The sequence below is a fragment of the Meleagris gallopavo genome, chromosome 5 (assembly GCF_905368555.1).
Source record: "Meleagris gallopavo chromosome 5, MGAL_WU_HG_1.1, whole genome shotgun sequence".
Taxonomy (NCBI): Eukaryota; Metazoa; Chordata; class Aves; order Galliformes; family Phasianidae; genus Meleagris; species Meleagris gallopavo.
The window spans coordinates 22,931,162-22,949,034 of NC_139408.1; the positions used below are offsets into that span (position 1 = coordinate 22,931,162).

General features: G+C 44.4%; 1 protein-coding gene across 1 annotated transcript in view; it reads left to right on the forward strand.

The window, feature by feature from the left end:
- LRP4 (LDL receptor related protein 4) overlaps window positions 1–17,873 on the forward strand; it is a 79,675-nt gene that overhangs the window by 45,606 nt on the left and 16,196 nt on the right. The window contains exons 3-18 of the mRNA XM_085224710.1: window positions 1,805–1,921; window positions 4,671–4,784; window positions 5,233–5,349; window positions 7,761–7,889; window positions 8,210–8,329; window positions 8,480–8,605; window positions 10,868–10,993; window positions 11,465–11,599; window positions 11,768–11,893; window positions 13,299–13,529; window positions 13,831–13,987; window positions 14,335–14,552; window positions 14,880–15,056; window positions 15,607–15,732; window positions 16,420–16,628; window positions 17,248–17,329. Of these exons, the coding sequence (XP_085080836.1) occupies window positions 1,805–1,921; window positions 4,671–4,784; window positions 5,233–5,349; window positions 7,761–7,889; window positions 8,210–8,329; window positions 8,480–8,605; window positions 10,868–10,993; window positions 11,465–11,599; window positions 11,768–11,893; window positions 13,299–13,529; window positions 13,831–13,987; window positions 14,335–14,552; window positions 14,880–15,056; window positions 15,607–15,732; window positions 16,420–16,628; window positions 17,248–17,329 (2,310 nt within the window). The remainder of the gene's footprint in view (window positions 1–1,804; window positions 1,922–4,670; window positions 4,785–5,232; window positions 5,350–7,760; window positions 7,890–8,209; window positions 8,330–8,479; window positions 8,606–10,867; window positions 10,994–11,464; window positions 11,600–11,767; window positions 11,894–13,298; window positions 13,530–13,830; window positions 13,988–14,334; window positions 14,553–14,879; window positions 15,057–15,606; window positions 15,733–16,419; window positions 16,629–17,247; window positions 17,330–17,873) is intronic.

Consider the following 17,873-nt stretch of genomic DNA (forward strand, 5'->3'; position numbering starts at 1 on the left):
AAGGAGGGAGGGCTGATCTGTGGGACTGATCTTCTGAATCTAAAACTTTGTCTTGGTTTTGTCTGGAAGTAGAATTTAGGGATGTTTTCCCATTCTGTCCCCCATGAGAATGAAGGGGATGCCCCTTTGCTTTAATGCAGCAGCATGAAGAGTAAAGAAATGGGTCAGCTACTGGAAGGCCAGGGTACTGCTGGAGATATGGGGTGATGATACAGATTTGTATGCTTCCCTTTCCTTCATACCTCTCCAAGGCCTGAAGCTGGCGTGGTGTTATCTGGACATATATACCTACGCAAGGCATCCTTGAGATAATAAACATTTTTGCAAGGACTCGTGTCAAATTCTGTATTTTGCCATTCAACACAAGCTTCAGCGTCATCTGTGGTGACATCTGCAATGATGTTCTGTCAGTTACAGGGATGCCTATGCCTGCCCTGTTACAGGAGTGACTGAAAAGATGATCCGCTTTTGTGGTTACAAAAAGAGGTGTCTGTTACAGCAGGTCTGAATTTAACTGCTCTGGTGTATTCTTAGGGTGAGAGACTTTTAGGACAGACGATTGGTATGAAATGTTGGAGGGCATGCTATAAAGAGCAGAGCTGTGAATGATTCTACGTAGTGTAATCCATACTGCTTTCACAGGACGTTGGCAGCAATCCTGTGGTGAATGGAAATGGAGGGTTAAGGAAGCTGGAAAAGCTGAAAACATGACTATTTGTGCTCCTTATCCAATCCTCCTCTTTGTGTGTGTGGTTGCTTTCTTCACAGTCTTCTTTTAACCCTCCCATCCCCCTTTGTGCTCCCACCTCCAGGATAGCATTGGCAGTGGAAGCAGAAGCATAGCAGGCAAGGGCTGGCCCTCCTGGTGACAGATGGGAGATGCTGTCGGCAGGCTGGGCTGGGATGAAAGGGTTTCAGGCACTGCCTGTGTTCCCCTTCATGTCACTGAGCTAACCTTGCTCTTTGGAGAACACACCTGTCAGGAACAGTCTTGTGCAGCCCCTTCCTTACCACAGCTGGCAGCACTTAAAAGCATGAACTTCCCTGGAGTTGAGTGTTCCTCTCATCTGTGGGGGAAGGACAGGGCTGATGCTGCTCCCTCTTGAATTTCATCTTTGTGGCTCCAGGCCTCGTTAAATGCTGTGGATTTGTGGTTCCACTCCATTGCCACCAGAATCCTGTGTAGGAAAGTGTCCCACACTCCCTCTTTCTTGGTCCCTTCTGGAGATGTCTAGCAGGATTTGAATTCTATTGCCCATAGCAGAGGTACAGTGAATATGTCCTGGATTCCTGCTTTTCCTTGCAGGTTCTTTATACTAAATTGCTGGCAGATCCTCCAAGCTGAAACATGCATTTTATGTGTTTTTCATGCACCTTGCAAAACCCTGTTCCCAAAACCACTGCTTCTCATGGTTCTTACCCTAAAGAACTAACTGTGTGATTGAAACTGGGTGAACTGCATTGTGAAGCATACAGAAAAATGTTGATACTGTAATTTTCCTTGTTATAAAAACGTGCCATAAGAGGACGATAGCGGGCTTAAGGATGAAAGAGAAAAAATAAACTCAGTGGGGAGTAATGACAGCTCCTCTATTGTGGAAAGGTCAGTGTTTCTCTGGGGAGGAAAGACTGACAGGCTGCAAACTTACCCTGGCCCACCATCTGAGGCACAGCTCTTCCTCATGACTCAAAAATTCATGTATTTTGTTTATAAAAGATGTAGCCTTCCTCCACTAGGATGAAGGAACTTTCAGGAAGGAAGTTGACTGCAGCTTCATACTGAAGTGTTTTTCTGCTGTTGCAGTGCTGCCCACTTGCTCCCCCTTGGACTTCCACTGTGACAATGGGAAGTGCATCCGCCGGTCGTGGGTCTGCGATGGAGACAATGACTGTGAGGATGATTCTGATGAACAGGACTGCCGTAAGTCATCTCTCTAAGTGGAAAGGGTGGGTGCAGTGCCTACTTGCCGTGGCTGGGGAAAGCTAGCCCTTTTTATTGTGGAATTCTAAGAGTTTATCCGCTGAGGCAAACCCTTGGCTTGCAATAAGCGACATCCTTCCTCTGACAGAGGTGTTCCTGATGTCAGTAAGCCCTCCTGTGTTGGCACTTGGCTCACTGTTCAGATGTGTGTCCTGGGGGAGGGGATGCTTCTCCAGCCAGCTGCAGAACAGTTTATGCCCCACAGCCTTGCTAGTTAATGTCGCATGAAGTAGTTCCCTGAGCTGAGTGCTTCGTGTCCTCCCCTCTTCATGGAAATGCCTAACCTCTGCCAAATACCAACTGAACTGCTTGTCTGGCTAACTTCCTGTGGCCTCAGGTTCCACTGTCTGACTTTTCTGCTGTGCTTGCTTTTCTGCTGTCCTTGTCCCCAGCATCTTCTCCCTTCAAACCGAGTTCCCTGAGGAGAGAGAAAGGTGCTGTAGGGATGATGCCTGCGTGGACAGCAGTTACCCTGAAAGCTGGCTTGTCTGCTGCCTGCAAGGTGCAGTCTTCAGAAGAGCTGCCATGGCATGCTGCTAGCCGTGAGCACTGCTGTTTTGCTTCTACAGCTTATTAAAACAGAGGGAATTTTGCCTGAGCCCTTGGACCTTAGCCCCCTCCTTTTACACTTTTATGTTTTGTTATTTGTGGCTGGCTTCTGTTGGCAAAAGGTGTTCAGGGATGCAGCTTACCTTCACTGAAACAGATCATCCAGTCTGTACTTGGCAGCGTGTGCTGGGGAACTAACGTCTTGCATAGCACTTGATCAGCTTCTTTGAAACTGCACTGGTTGCTGGAGCTGACATCAGGCTGCAGCTAGGAGCAGTATTTTGTGCTGTCTGGTTGATTGCAGCTGCTTGATAAGCATCACCCGGCAGCTCTTGAATTCTACAACAGTTGTGTGTGTGGTACTCCAGAGTGACTCAATCATATCTCAAGAAAATTAAAAATAATTCTCTTGGCTGTAAACTGTCTTTTTAAGTATTTATGCAATACTTGTGTGCTAATTAATTCACTTTTTAATCAGTATACCCCTGGTCTTTGCTATCTGGGCAGAGGACTGGAAAGCAGAGTTCAGGGTTTTAACATCTATTCTGTGTGATGTTCTGAATGGCTGGATTAAGCTTAGTTTCCTGATCCATTTTTCATGAAAGAAAAGATATGTGGTTCTGGATCCTTTCGGTCTTCTATTTTTTCATAAAAAGTTGGAATGCCTGTATATTTAAGTAGAGAAGGGTGTGATCAAAAGATCTGGAGACTAATGAAAGGAGTTGGTTTTCTGAATAAGAGAGTCCTAGGGAGTTGTCCAGACTAGCACTTAACTGTAGGAAGATTTATGATGGATTAAAGTCCTCAGGTACTAATTCTGCAGTCCCTTTTTCTTTCCTCGCTGGCCTGCAGACAAGCTTTTGTGGAAGATTGGCAGACAGAGTAGAGTGAGGCTGCAAATGCTGGAGAGTTTAGAAGAAGTTTAAATTTTCTCTTCCGCTTTTCAGTGAATTTTCTCTTTCACCTTTCCTGTGTAGATAACTTTGACATTGTGGGAAAAAAAAGGTGGAGCTGAATTCCACCGTTAAATGTTTGCCAGATCATGATAGCCACAGAATATCAGAAATTCAGGAATTGGAAGGGACCTCAAGAGATCATTGAGTCCAGCCTCCTAGCTAAAGCAGGTACCCTACAATAGATTGCACAAGTAGGCATCCAGATGAGTCTTGAATATCTCCACAGGAGACTCCACAACCTCTCTGTCAACCTATTCCAGTGCTCCATCACCCTTCTAGTTAGTATGGAACTTCCTATGTTCAAGTTTTAGGCCACTGCTCCTTGTCCTATCACTACGCACCACCAAGAAGAGCCTGGCCTCATCCATCTGCTTCCCATCTCCCTTTAGATATTTATAAACATTTATGAGATTCCTTCTTGGTCATCTTTTCCCCAGGCTGAACAGACCCAGGTCACCCAGCCTTTCCTCACGTGGGAGATATTCCAGTCCTTTTATGACCCTCTGCTGGTCTCCTAGTAGATCCCTGTCTTTTGTGAACTGGACAGTCCAGAACTGGCATATTATTACAAATGTGGTCTCACCAAGAGTAGAGAGGGATCACCTCCTTTGACCCGCTGATCACACTCTTTTTAATGTACCCCGGATATCACTGGCTTTCTTGACCACCAGTCACACTGCTGGCTCATGGCCAACCTGTTGTCCACCAGGACCCCCAGATCCTTCTCCTTCTCCACAGAGCTCATCTCCAGCAGGGCATCCCCTAACCTGTATTGATGAATATGGTTATTCCCCTTCAGTTGCAAGACTCTACATTTGTTCTGGTTAAGTCTTATTAATTTTTAAATTTTTAAGGAGGCATGCATTGCCAAAAAGGATCACTTGAACTTGACTTGGAGCTGTGCAAAAATACCAGCACATGGTGGATGACTCACTCTGCTCCTTTCTCCAGCCCTTGTTCTCAGGTTTTAGAGCTTGCTGTACTGTCAACATGCAGTTGGAGTGGGAGAGAGACATTCAGTGGCCATCCTGGTGTTGATAGGGAAAAGGAAAAAAAACCTCTCCAACATGGCAGTATTCTTGAGGGAGGATGTTGCTCTATTTACGATATGCTATACATTTGTTTTTCTACTAGATAAATCTTTGTGCCTTACCTTCACCTTATTCTATATTGTGCCCTGGCAGCACCACGAGAATGTGAGGAAGATGAGTTCTCGTGTCAGAATGGGTACTGCATCCGCAGCCTGTGGCACTGTGATGGTGACAACGATTGTGGAGACAACAGTGATGAGCAGTGTGGTGAGTAGTGGTGCTGCCAATATGATGAATGCCCTGCTGGTGCTTAAAAAGGCATTGCACAGACTCCCACCTGTGCAGTTTTAAGATCCCCTTAGCACGTCAAGGGCTTGCGGCTGGCTCATCTGAGCAAAGTTTGTGTGATATTTTTTCCCTGACTGGCTGCTTGGGATCTCAGGCTGTGGCTAATTTGCCAGGCGAAAATCATTTGTGACTTGTTATTCCTTGACATGCCATTGTGAAATCCCATGGATTCCGTTTGAATCCACTACTCTTTGTCTATTAAATGAGCACTAGTGGTTTTGTCCAGGTACTGCATGACGTGAAAATGTGTGATTTAATGAGCAGTCATGTTTGCTGGTGCCCTAGGAGCATCAGGACTCTGGTGTGGTTTTTCCTGAGCATTCTAAGAAAAGTCAAAGATTTTTCTTTTGTATTGCTTTCTCTGCAGACATGAGGAAATGCTCAGAGAAGGAATTTCGTTGCAGCGATGGCAGCTGCATAGCTGAGCACTGGTTCTGTGATGGTGACACAGACTGCAAAGATGGTTCGGATGAAGAGAATTGCCGTAAGTGCTCTTCTTGCTTTGTAACGATAGGAAATAACCCATTGGACCTGCTCTTGTCTTGAGATTTGACACGTTTCCTGCAGCAGAGATCAGAAACAAGTCAGTTCTACCTGTACCGGTAGCTATGCTGCCTTCTCTTGTCTACCCCAGAGGGCACGAGAGGATGGTGTGTCTCTTGTGTTATCTCACAGAAATACTTGATCTGTTCCTGGCTACTTCTCTGTTGCTTCCCATGGCTATGTGACCTTGATCAGAGCAAGGGGCTTATGATGTAGTGAGTATAGCTGTATATAAGACTACAGGAGATAAAGGGCAAGGGGAAAAGGGAGAAAACAATTGCCTTCTTTATCCTCTTGTCTGAATCCTGCCCAGAATTTCTCAGGGGACTCTGCCCACTGATAATATCTTCAAGGACTTCATGCTGCTAACTGGCATGCTGCAAGGGCTACCTGCAAAACCAGCTCCTCACCATTCAGGTGCTTTATGCAGGACATTGTCTGATAAGGGATGGTAAACGAGCTAGCTAGAAACTGATTTGACTGATGGGAATGGAGAGAGATGGGGGTGTGAGAGCCAACAACGGTTGTCTTTTTTTTTTTTTGTTTTGTTTTCCACCATCATAGCCTTGTAGTAAATGGGACAAGAGTCTATTATGTCCCTTCCTGACCCCCACTCCCTCTTTGCTGTGTCTCTGAGCACAGTTAACGTCTGTGAAAGTTTCAGTGGTCCCTTCCCCCACCGTGCTCTCAAAGGCATTTTGCAGAATTTGTTCTAGATAGCAGGAAACTTCAAAAAGCTCTGGGAGGAGGGATCAGGGCTGCCAGCTCCTGAAGGGCAGGGGGAGTGGGTGCATGGAGGAGTTGTCTTTTATCTCTCTAGATAATGAGAGTTGGCAGCAAACCAGGGGTTGCAAACATTTCTAAGCTGGGAAAGGGCTCTAAGAGGAAGGCAGCTTCTCTTCCTCGCTTTTCCCCTCTCTTTTCTTCCTCCTTTGCCTATTGCTTCCCCACAGGCCACAGTATGCCCTGGGGGAGCGAGGGGAGATTTTTCAACCTTGCCTGCTATGGAGGTTTACAGGCAACCTGAATTGGTGCCCCTGCTCCTCTGAGCTGGAATGCCTCTCAAATTGTAGATGACAGTTTTTTCTGTAAGGCATTTTAGGTATGGAACTTCACTAAGAAGCTTTGTTTGGCTACCTCCTTTTATCTTATCTTCCTCAGCATGGCTGTCATCTTTTTCTTATGTCCAATGCTGCTCATTATTCATCTAAAACAATGTAGGACAAAGCTGTTTTTTTTTTTTCTTTTTTTTTCCTATTTATTTATTTATTTATTTATTTATTTTTCTGGAGAGTACTGGGGAGTAGGAGAGTCATATAATTTAATCACAGTACATGAGAATTTACATCACTGGCTTCACTTTCTCCTCAGAGAAGCCCAAACACTTCTTTCAGATTTCCTTGGTAAGAAGCAGGTTAACACACATTTCAGTACCCAGCCACTGGATACTGGCTGAACTGGAGCTCTTACTGCATGCCTACAGGCATAGTTCCTGTCCCAGATTGCCATTCTTTGTTTTCCCTTTTATTTAATAGATCTGTTTTTGGAGCTCCTCAGTTGAAAGGGTCACGTGTCTGAAACATGCAGTTCATTTCTCTGGACAGTAGGAGAAGAGACAGATTCCGTTGTGTGGGACTCGTATTTTTCATCACTTCCCACACTGTATGCTGCTGAACAGAGAACAGTGGGAAAATCCTTGACTAGGTTTATTGGGCTCTGCCTGGGGTATGCCAGTGCTCCTTACTGATGAAACATAGTTTGTTTGAGTGATGGCTTGAGAGCGAAGGGAGTGAAGAAAGGTCAGGTGCAGAAGTGGGCACTCAGTTGCTTCCTGCTTCCTTTGGTCTTCAGGCGCATATTTTTGTTACAATTTTGAAGGAATTGTGCCATACTTTAACCTTTTGTTCTGATGTGCCTCTATATTAAGAGCTACTCAAAATGATAGTTTTGTTTTTATTTCTGTTTCTGTGTCTGTTTTTTGGAGATTTAATAACAATTAAAATTCTTTGCAGAGTGCACTAGGACAGTATCTTGAGCACAAGAGAGAAGGTGACACTCATAGATCTTCATCACTTTCTTCCTTTTTTTTTTTTTTCATTTTTATTTTTTAATAGGGTGTTGACTGCACAGTTGCCTTTGGTATAGCTTTAAACCACTCCTCAGTGAAGCACAAACAGCACTGATGGTCCTCTGAGTAATACAGGTCATGCAGAGATAGGCAGCAAGAACTAGCAATTTCCAACACTTTTCCACTGAATACTTGCTAGTCTTGTTATTAGATTGAGAAAGGTTGCATCTAAACTGGATTGTGCCCTGTTACCTTAGGCATATTTTGTTTGATTCCTTTGTTAGCATCAGATGTTCCAGCTGCCACCTGCAGCTTGGAGGAATTCCAGTGTGCATATGGGCGCTGCATCTTGGACATCTACCACTGTGATGGCGACGATGACTGTGGGGACTGGTCTGATGAATCTGACTGCTGTAAGTTAGTGCAGAGTGATGCATGGGTCCAAACATTTGACTTGCGAACCTAAATGGATTTTGAGTTGGCTGGAAAAACAGCCATCTAATTGATCACACACAAGCTGTCTCTTTTATTATTTTAAATTCAGGAAACTGAGAGTAGTGACAGGAATCACTGCATAGTCAGCACATTTCTGTACGCAAGAATTAAAGCAGTTTCCAGGAGGGGTCTAGTCAGGACTGAGTTCCGCAATAGTAGCGGGAAAGTGTGGCATTAAGAGATTTCTTGGATGTTCCATTGGTCTGAATTCACTCAGTGTTTTTTAATATCCCTGCAGCATCTCACCAGCCATGTCGCTCTGGGGAGTTCATGTGCAACAGTGGCTTGTGCATTAATGCCGGCTGGCGGTGCGATGGAGACTCTGACTGCGACGACCAGTCTGATGAGAGGAACTGCAGTGAGTGCCGGGGACTAATGGGAATGTTCCATTTCTGCTGAATGCACGAGTGTGTGGGGGAATGTTATTGAAACTAGGCTCTTCTGATCATTCTTGCTCATCTGACTTTTTTCTTTTTTCTTTTTTTTTTTTTTTTTTTTGACCCCTCAGCTACATCTATGTGTACAGCTGACCAGTTCCGCTGTAAATCAGGCCGCTGTGTCCGTTTGTCCTGGCGCTGTGATGGGGAAGATGACTGCTCCGACAACAGTGATGAGGAGAACTGTGAAAACACAGGTTTGGTCTGCTGCCTTGCTGCTTGTAGCTAATAGTTCCATCCTGGAGGTAATGGATTGCAAAGTCTCCTTTGGATGGCTTGACAGAGTTCAGCCTCAACTTTCAGTGCTTCTCAAAGTGTGAGATATGTAGGCTATTTTCTTTGCTCGCAAACACATGCAGTTCTAGTGCTTCGACTAACTAAAGTGGTTGTGTTTTCACATCAGATCCCTGCATCTTTCTATCCTGTCCATGCTATGATTTACCACAAAGCTTTGAGGCAGTTCCACTCAGACTTGTAAATACTAATAATTTTCAAAGTTGCTACATTTGTTAAATAAGCATGAGTCTAGCTCATGCTTTATAGGTAATTCTGGGTAGCTTTTGTGTTGCCATATGAAGCTGCCAAGCAATTGTTAACAGGCAATAGATCAAAAGAAGTGTTATGAAAGTTAAGAAGGAATCCTTTGTTTTAGAGGTTAAGGATGCCAACCCCTGCTGTCCCCTCTACCTTTGCTCAGGAGTCTCTCTTGTTCTTTGTCATAATCATTTCCCTTATAGATAGATATTCTTTTATATAATTATGGATATAGAAAAAAGAGGATTTCAAGAGACCCTCATATTACTGTAGGATTCAGGGAATATCTAGAATCTTCAATTTTTCTTAAATCCTTCAGGTTGTCTGTAGCCTTTGTTGAGGAGTAATGCATACTGGTCAGTGCATTTGTCATAGTGAGCAGAGTCCAGAAGTGTATACTGACCTGTCTAGATCTGTGTATTTTAAAAAGTGGGTTTACAGGTGATAAAAGGGATAGTTTAGAACTGTAACCATGGGCCTGTCGAAGAGTGGACAGTTTTTATTGTACAAGAAGAGCTGAGGCTGAGCTCAGAGGTCCTGGAGCTACGTCAGCTGTCATGAGCACCAGCATGCAGAAGATAGTAATAATAATCCTGGAAAAAGCAATTGTACTTGAGGAAAAAGCAGTAACTATGTTTCCTTGTCTTAATAACCAAAGTATTTAAAACAAACATTGAATTGTTGTTGCCCTGAAGCCAAATCAAAATTCCAGAGCCACTGAAATTCAACCTCTCCAAACAAACCCCAACATGGTTTAGTACAGCTATTGCTACCATAAAATTAATTGTGCAGTTCTGCGTTAGGTCTACAGTGATAGCAACAAAGAGTTAACCTGGAGGTTTTAGTCACAGCAGAACATGTACTGGCTCATCTGATGAGAAATAGCCTTAATGTCTGTAGCAAGAGTTAGAAACCTGTGATGCTTAGAATTATGTATTTTGCTGGCTATAGAAAGAAAGTTCCTAGAATGCTAGGAGATCAACTTAAGTAAGAATCTCTATCTTCATTATGATAAATGTGGTCCAAGTTTCAGAAACCTTTATTAAAAGTATTCCTGTGCCCTGAAAAGTGAGTCAGCATGTTTCTGTGTTCCCAGTTGGTGTGCCTGTTAGTTCTTATTTCTCTTTGACAATCTCACAACTACCCTTTTCCATTCTGCTTACGGACAGCCTGCCAAGTTATTTTTTTCTTTGCTGGTAACTGTATTGTCTTGTTGTATTCCTAGGATTATCAGAGTGTGATGATTTGGAAACCACTAACAAAATCAGCTTGAGAGATACAAGAAATAAGAGGCAATAGGACAGTGCAGTTATCATTGAAGAAACAATTAGATTGGCAGAGTCCCTACAAATAGCATTACTTTACTTTCAGGAATTCCGTAGTGTCCCTGCCAACAGCAGAAGTTGAAGTGTGTAGCTCATGTGTGAAATCCTGTTGCCTGAGCTCACATTTCAAGGATGCATGTAAATCTCATTCCAAGTCCGTCACAGTGCAGTTAGTGCTGGACAAGACACACATTCCTCAGCAGGTTTAAGATCCATAGCCTTGCTGGTTTGGCATTTCGGATGATTAAACTTGCTCCTCTCTGACACATGCTCAGGAACGTTGTGGAATCTGGAACCAAAGGGAATTAAGCTAAGACTCTGAAGTCATTCTGAGAGAAACTAAATAGCTGAACTTCCAGCAAAGCAGCATTGGAGTCAGTCTGGAGGAGAGCTAACAAGCCTCTGAGTCAATGTAAAGAAATTTGGAGCAGTATGAAGTGGAAGATGAGTTGAATTCAAGGAAAGAGGAAGTAATGGATTTCTGTTCATGTATAAAGATTGTAACCAATCTTAGAAAACGTTCTTTATCCATTACTTCCCCATGACCTTTGTTCTATCAGTAAGCTCTGGTGTGCTTACATTCCCCTTCCTCTATTGCAGGGACCCCTCAGTGTGCTCCAGACCAGTTCCTGTGTGGGAATGGGCGTTGCATTGGCCAACGGAAGCTCTGCAATGGAGCAAATGATTGTGGAGATGGCAGTGATGAGAGCCCGCATCAAAATTGCCGTAAGTTCTGCAAGTCAGGTCTTAAATATAAATGGAGGCACTGTGTGTGGGAGTCAATTTAGTGTTGCTGAAGGATGTGTGTAAGGAAGAAAGCTTGGGCCGTGTTAATGGAAGGGAGTGTGGGTTGAAGACTGAGGACGCTGACCTTTGTGGTTTTCCAATTGCATACTGTGGAGAAGGAATAATGGGGAGAAGATTATACTCTCAGGTATCAAAGTCTGTTTGCAGAGATAGTGAATCCCCAGCCATATTATTCTGAGTGTCATTGTCCAGATCTTGGGAGTAGCTGCTCCCTGTGGGTTGTGGCCTGCAGGGGACATTTCTGAGTGTAAAGACGCAGCTTCCAGCACAACCTGTATCCTCCCTGTCTTGCTTAGCCTGTTCTGGAGGGTGACTGCTACTTAACAGCTGAGAACACAAGCAGCTGCTTTGTGGTTTCAGCTCAGTTGTCTTCATCTATTGCTTTCACAGGTCCACGAACAGGGGAGGAGAATTGCAATATCAACAATGGTGGCTGTGCTCAGAAGTGCCAGATGGTACGAGGGATGGTGCAGTGCACCTGCCATACAGGTTACAGGCTTCTGGAAGATGGCCGGTCATGCCAAGGTGAGTTTTTGGAGCAATAGCCTCTTCCCTGCTGCTTTGATGTGCTTGGAGTTGATAGCTATGATGGGGTGCAAATTGGAGCATGAAGACAGAAGCAAGCTTGTGGTGAGATTGTTAGGCTTGTTAATTTTATAATAGTAATTTTATCCCTTTGTCTCTAACATGCAGATGTGAATGAATGTGCTGAGGAAGGTTACTGCAGCCAAGGCTGTACCAACAGTGAAGGTGGCTTCCAGTGCTGGTGTGAGCAAGGCTATGAGCTGCGCCCTGACAAGCGTAGCTGCAAAGCTCTAGGTAAACAGAAATTCAGTCTTACTCTAGTGCATGTTTGTTGGTTCAATTCTTTTAACTTTGCCTTTAATGCTTCACTGGCAACATTATGCTGCTCACACACAAGGAAGTACCTGGATTTATATTAGGTATGCTTAGGTTGTTGGTGAAAACCTGTGAAAATTTTATGATTTTGACTGTGGGGTGGTGTTTCACTGTTTCCTTTCCTTGCCAGCAGGACAGCCTCTGCTTTCTTTTCTTATTCCTTGTCATTCCAGGTGGTCTACACCCTGAGACAGAAACAGCATCCTGTTTCTGTTCAGGAAGTGTCTCAGTCCTTCCTTGTCAGTGAAGCTGTATCACACCTCTTTGCTCTGGTTTGACCTTAGATGCTGGTCACCATTTCTGAGTGGCTGCTGTAAGGACATCTGTTTTTTAAGGGCATCTGTACATTTGTTTAACTTGATTCCTCAGCTCCCAAGATATAAAAGCTGATGAATTAGGAATTCAATTTCAGGAAATAAGAACGTAATTAGGAATTACCCTAATGAAATCCATAAAGAATCATAGGATGGCTTAGAATGGAAGAGACCTTAGAGATCATCAAGCTCCAACTCCTCTGCTGAGCTCAGGGTTGCCAGTCAGTAGGTCAGGCTGCCCCAGAGCCTCATCCAACCTCACCTTGAACACCTCCAAAGATGGGGCATCCACAGCTTCTCTGGGCAACCTGTTCCAGTGCTTCATCACCTCTAACTAAAGAATTTTTTCTAATGTCTAACCTAAATTTCCCCTCTTTTTGTTTAAAGCCATTTCCCCTTGTGCTGTAATTAACAGACAATGTAAAAAGTCACTCTGCTTCCTGCTTACAAGCTCCCTTCGAGTACTGGGAGGCTGCAATAAGGTCTGCTTAGAGCCTTCTCCAAGCTAAACAAACCCAACTCTCAAACTTTTTTCATAAAGAACTTCAATTTTTTTTTTTTTTTTCAGTACAAGTATCTACTGACTTACTTTATATCTGGCTGAGGCATACTTTAACTGTGTCCTGTTCTGCTGTGGTTGGAGGTTGCGGTAGAAGGTGTGGTAGAGCTTGTGTGTTTGCATGGCTGGAAGGTGGATAGAGACAAAGGAGACTATAACCTTGCTGCCAAGTGTGTGCCTAGTGGTATGGCTTCAGGTGAGATGAGCTCAAATGGGACCTGGACTGATCACATCTTGCTGAGTGAACATTTGCCAAAAGTTTAAAAACTGCTCATTTTCAAAGTAGAAATATGTGTAGGGTTAGGAAAGGAGCTGTCTGAGCTGTTCTGTAATTGGGTGTTGGTTTCTTACTACCAACGCTGCAAGACTGTGTTCTGAGACTTGTAGTAAAGGCAATAGTAGGCAGGACCCTATCAAAGTACTCTAATGCTGTCTTCTCATATATCCTCAGGGCCAGAGCCAGTGCTGCTCTTTGCCAATCGAATTGATATCCGGCAAGTCTTGCCTCATCGCTCAGAGTATACACTGCTCCTGAACAACTTGGAAAATGCCATTGCCCTTGACTTCCACCACAGCAAGGAGCTGGTATTTTGGTCTGATGTCACTCTGGATCGCATAATGAGGGCCAATCTGAATGGTAGCAATGTGGAAGAAGTGGTTTCTACAGGTCTGGAGAGCCCAGGTGCGTCACCACAAAAAAGGCAAAAGCTTGTTCCCTGTCTATGGTGTGAGAATAGGGATGGGTGAGTGGAGATAAGTAGGTACCCTGTGTTCAAAAAAGAATACATCTCCTTAAGCACTGGACTGGGCTGAATGGAATGTGAGATAATTGTCCCCCTGGAATTTATCTCTGCTGACAGAGAATAAATAAGATAAGAGGACAGAATTGGGCCTTTCTTGAGGCTAAGAAGGAAAGGGAACATTTTTTCTGAGCAGAGCCTGCTCCTTATTTCATTCTGTGCTTCATTCTCCCCTGGAGATAGGTGGACTTGCTATTGACTGGATACATGACAAATTATACTGGACAGACTCTGGAACATCTCGAATTGAAGTAGCAAACTTGGATGGTACTCACAGGAAGGTGCTTTTGTGGCAGAACCTGGAGAAACCCCGGGCGATTGCCCTCCATCCTATGGAGGGGTGAGTGAAAACTTGAGTTCTCAGTGAGCCTTCCATGCAAGGGTTGGGTGAACAATGGTCACTGTGGTGCTCCTGGGTGCAAGCTCCTTGCTTGGTACCTGTAGTTTGGGAAGCTTTGCAAGGGTTCTGAGGGCTTTCAGAGCTTTAGTCCTACTCTGGACTCTTCAGCTTTCAACAGCCTGAAAGTGCTGGGTGTTACCTTTCTATCTGTTGCTTCTCCCATGTATGGAACCCATTCTCATGCACGAGGTCACAGGATCAACATTGTTTTGCTCTGATAGGAAGTGTTGCAGTGTGCATTAGGTGGGACGTTAGTATTCTAATCTTTGTCTCCCTGCCCACTCCAGCACAATCTATTGGACTGACTGGGGCAACACTCCCCGCATTGAGTATTCCAACATGGATGGCTCTAATCGGCGCATCATTGCGGATACACACCTCTTCTGGCCCAACGGACTGACCATTGACTATGCAGGGCATCGGATGTACTGGGTGGATGCCAAACACCACGTCATCGAGAGGGCCGACCTCGATGGACGGAATAGGAAAGCTGTTATTAGCCAAGGTAAGTAATGGAAATGTTCTCTGCAACAAAGAAGGCATGGTGCTTAGCTGAGCTTCAGAGCCACCTGCTTGTAGGTGACTTGTTATTCTATGGTTATTTATTTTTTAATTGCTGTGGGATGAATTCTGCCACTAATAAGGGATGGGCTTTGCTACCCAGACATCAATGGACAGGAGAGAGGAAGTATCTTGTCACATTAGTGTATGGTGAATTTGAGCAGATTGACTGTGGCAGTGCTTAAGGGATACTGGTAAGAGTTCCCTTGCTCTCTGCTAGCACAAGTCCTGTTGAACATGATGGAAACCCCATATTGGATGTCTGTTGCAGGCCTTCCACACCCATTTGCTATCACCGTGTTTGAGGACAGTTTGTATTGGACGGACTGGCACACCAAGAGCATTAACAGTGCCAACAAATTCACAGGCAAGAACCAGGAGATCATCCGAAACAAACTCCACTTCCCCATGGACATTCACACACTGCATCCTCAGCGTCAGCCAGCAGGTAACTGCAGAGAGAGTAGAGACCAATTTGAGCTGCTGGTAGAACTGTTGCTGCCACCCACCCTTTAAAGCAGAGAGATGTCAAGCCTGAACCGAGGGTACTGATGCATCCCCCACTTCTGTCCGGGGCTGCTGCGGCATTTGCTCCATCCAGCAGCTCAGTTTAGGTGCCTCAGCGGCGGTAACCCTGTGCTATGTTTTACCGCAGCTCCCCCTGCTGACACTCAGAGGTGAATGCTTTGCAGTGAGAAACAGCTCATGACTGTTTGGGGAGAGATAGGAGGAACATAAGTGAGCGCTAGCAATGACTGACACTTCCCATAATCCTTTTAAATTACTGTAATCTGTGTGGGAAGTATACTTACTTAAATGTTTTTCTACTATACTGACTCCTAAAAATGGAGTTGGTGCTTTAATTTGACTTCTTATTCTCAGTGTCTGCGTAGACAAGTTAACTCATTCACGCGGGGCTTTGAACCTTGGTTGGTATTTTTCCCCTTCTTTTTGCTCTTTGCCTTATGCGTGGTTATTTTTGTCTTTGGCTACTTGAGCAGGGAGAAACCGCTGTGGGGCCAACAATGGGGGCTGTACACACCTGTGCCTGCCGAGCAGCAAGGATTACACCTGCGCCTGTCCCACTGGCTTCCGCAAGACCAGCAGCCATGCCTGCGCTCAGAGTAAGTGAGGTGGGACCACAGCCTGCGTGTCCAGATGTTTTGTGGGTGGCAGAGGGTTGGTCATGGGAATATGCAACGGTTTCTTCCAAGAAGATACAGCTAGATGGATGGATAATATTAAGGGCCCTCTCCTTTTTGAGGCATTTCTTTGTTCCGCATTCCCATTCCTTTCACTAGGCTGGATGGGTGGGGTGCAGAGAAGCTCAGTCCATAGGTCCTTACATCAGGGCTGCTACTAATGCCACACTGCCTGTCAAAGCTTTTCCTAAAGCTTCCATAGGAGCTGGGTCAGTGATGGCCAAGATATTCAACCTTGTTGACTGCCAGAGTTTCTCTTAGTTTGCAGCCATGTGGGAGAATTAGACCAACTGTTGTCCTAGATTCTCAAGACATGGCAAAGCTGTTTAATTTGGAAATACACCTATGCCATTTTTTTAAGAATATGGTTGAATTTGTTCCCTTAGCAAAGATTACCCCAGGATGCAGTTCTTCACTCCTACGCTGATCCCAGTCCCTTATAAGATGATAATTTTTGCTATCAAGATGCAATACACATCTTGGGCTGTGACCTGTCAATGAGAGATGATGTAAATGATTAGGTTTGGATATAGCAGGGAATTGTCTGTGTCTATCACTGTGTTGTTGAACTTAGAGAAATTAAAAGGAGACCTTTCGACCTTTGATCAGGTCTTGACAAGTTCCTGCTTTTTGCCCGAAGGATGGACATCCGTCGGATCAGCTTTGACACAGATGACCTGTCAGATGATGTCATCCCCCTTGCTGATGTGCGCAGCGCAGTGGCTCTGGACTGGGACTCAAAGGATGACTATGTCTACTGGACAGATGTTAGCACCGACTCAATCAGCCGAGCAAAATGGGATGGATCAGGCCAGGAGGTACAGTGGTTAACTATGTGTGGAGACCATCTAGCCAGGAAACTCCTTGTGCATCAGACTTGAAGCCATTAGGGAACACTGGCTTCCTAAGGAACTGTAGTTCATGTTGGATTTATTGTTCATTGATTTGCCTAGTTTTGGCAATAGTGAGCTCTGACATCAGTGAACACTTAAAACACAAGTTTGGTGTAGGTTCCTGTTTATCTGGAAAACCCTAAAGTGGGAAAAAGCATGTTGATTTACAAGCTGTGGTTGAATCCTCTGTTGTAGCCGTAGAATCTGAGAGGAAGATGTGTTGCATTTTCTGTTACATACAATATTGTAACAAGAGCTGCATGCCTTGGGACTTGCACATGCCCTTACGCTATTGTTATCATTAATGAGGCAAACAGAATTCAAGAGTTGGAGTTGTGTTTTGAACAGACATAAAAAACATGTATAACTTCAAGCATAAAACTTATTTGAACTAGTAAGTCCTTAATGCTCTCTCTCATATCTTATTGTTTTGCTTGAACTTCTGTCTTTTGTCATGTTTGTGAATGAGTAGTGCATTAGGGTTAGTGCCTTTTCACTAGGGTCTGATCTCACTAAGGATTCTCTTGTTTTTGTTTTTATTTAGGTTGTGGTGGATACCAGCCTGGAAAGTCCAGCTGGACTGGCAATTGACTGGGTCACCAACAAACTGTACTGGACTGATGCAGGTACTGGGCTCCTCTGCTTTACTGGAGTTTCAGTCTCCATTATGAGTAATGAAAACTGAGTAACAGCTGAATGGTTCTCTTCCTCATTACAAATTTGTCTATTTCTGTCTAGCAAAAAAGCCCACATGAAATCAAAGTCCCATAAACAAAGGGGAGGTTGAAGTGGAAGCATTAGTTAACCTCTCTTCATAGTGTTCCTGGTGCTAATTCTTTAGAATTATAGCAGAAGTCAAGTTCCACTGCTCTCTTGCTACAAAGCTTGTATCTGTGCGTGTTCACATCATATCTTCCAACACTACATCTTGGGATGCAGCAGATAGGATTTGAAGTTATTTCCCTGTCGGAGTATGAGTTCGAAGAGATGTAAGAAAGGTGATTCTTCTCCAGCTGTTGTCCTATGTCTATACTGTATAGATACTTTGATAGCTTAGGAAAGTGCTGACTTGCACTGACACAGAACTTGGCACCAGTCACAATCACACAGGTGACGGGGGTGATACTTTGAGCCACATTTCTTATTTATCTTCCAGACAGGGAAAGAGAT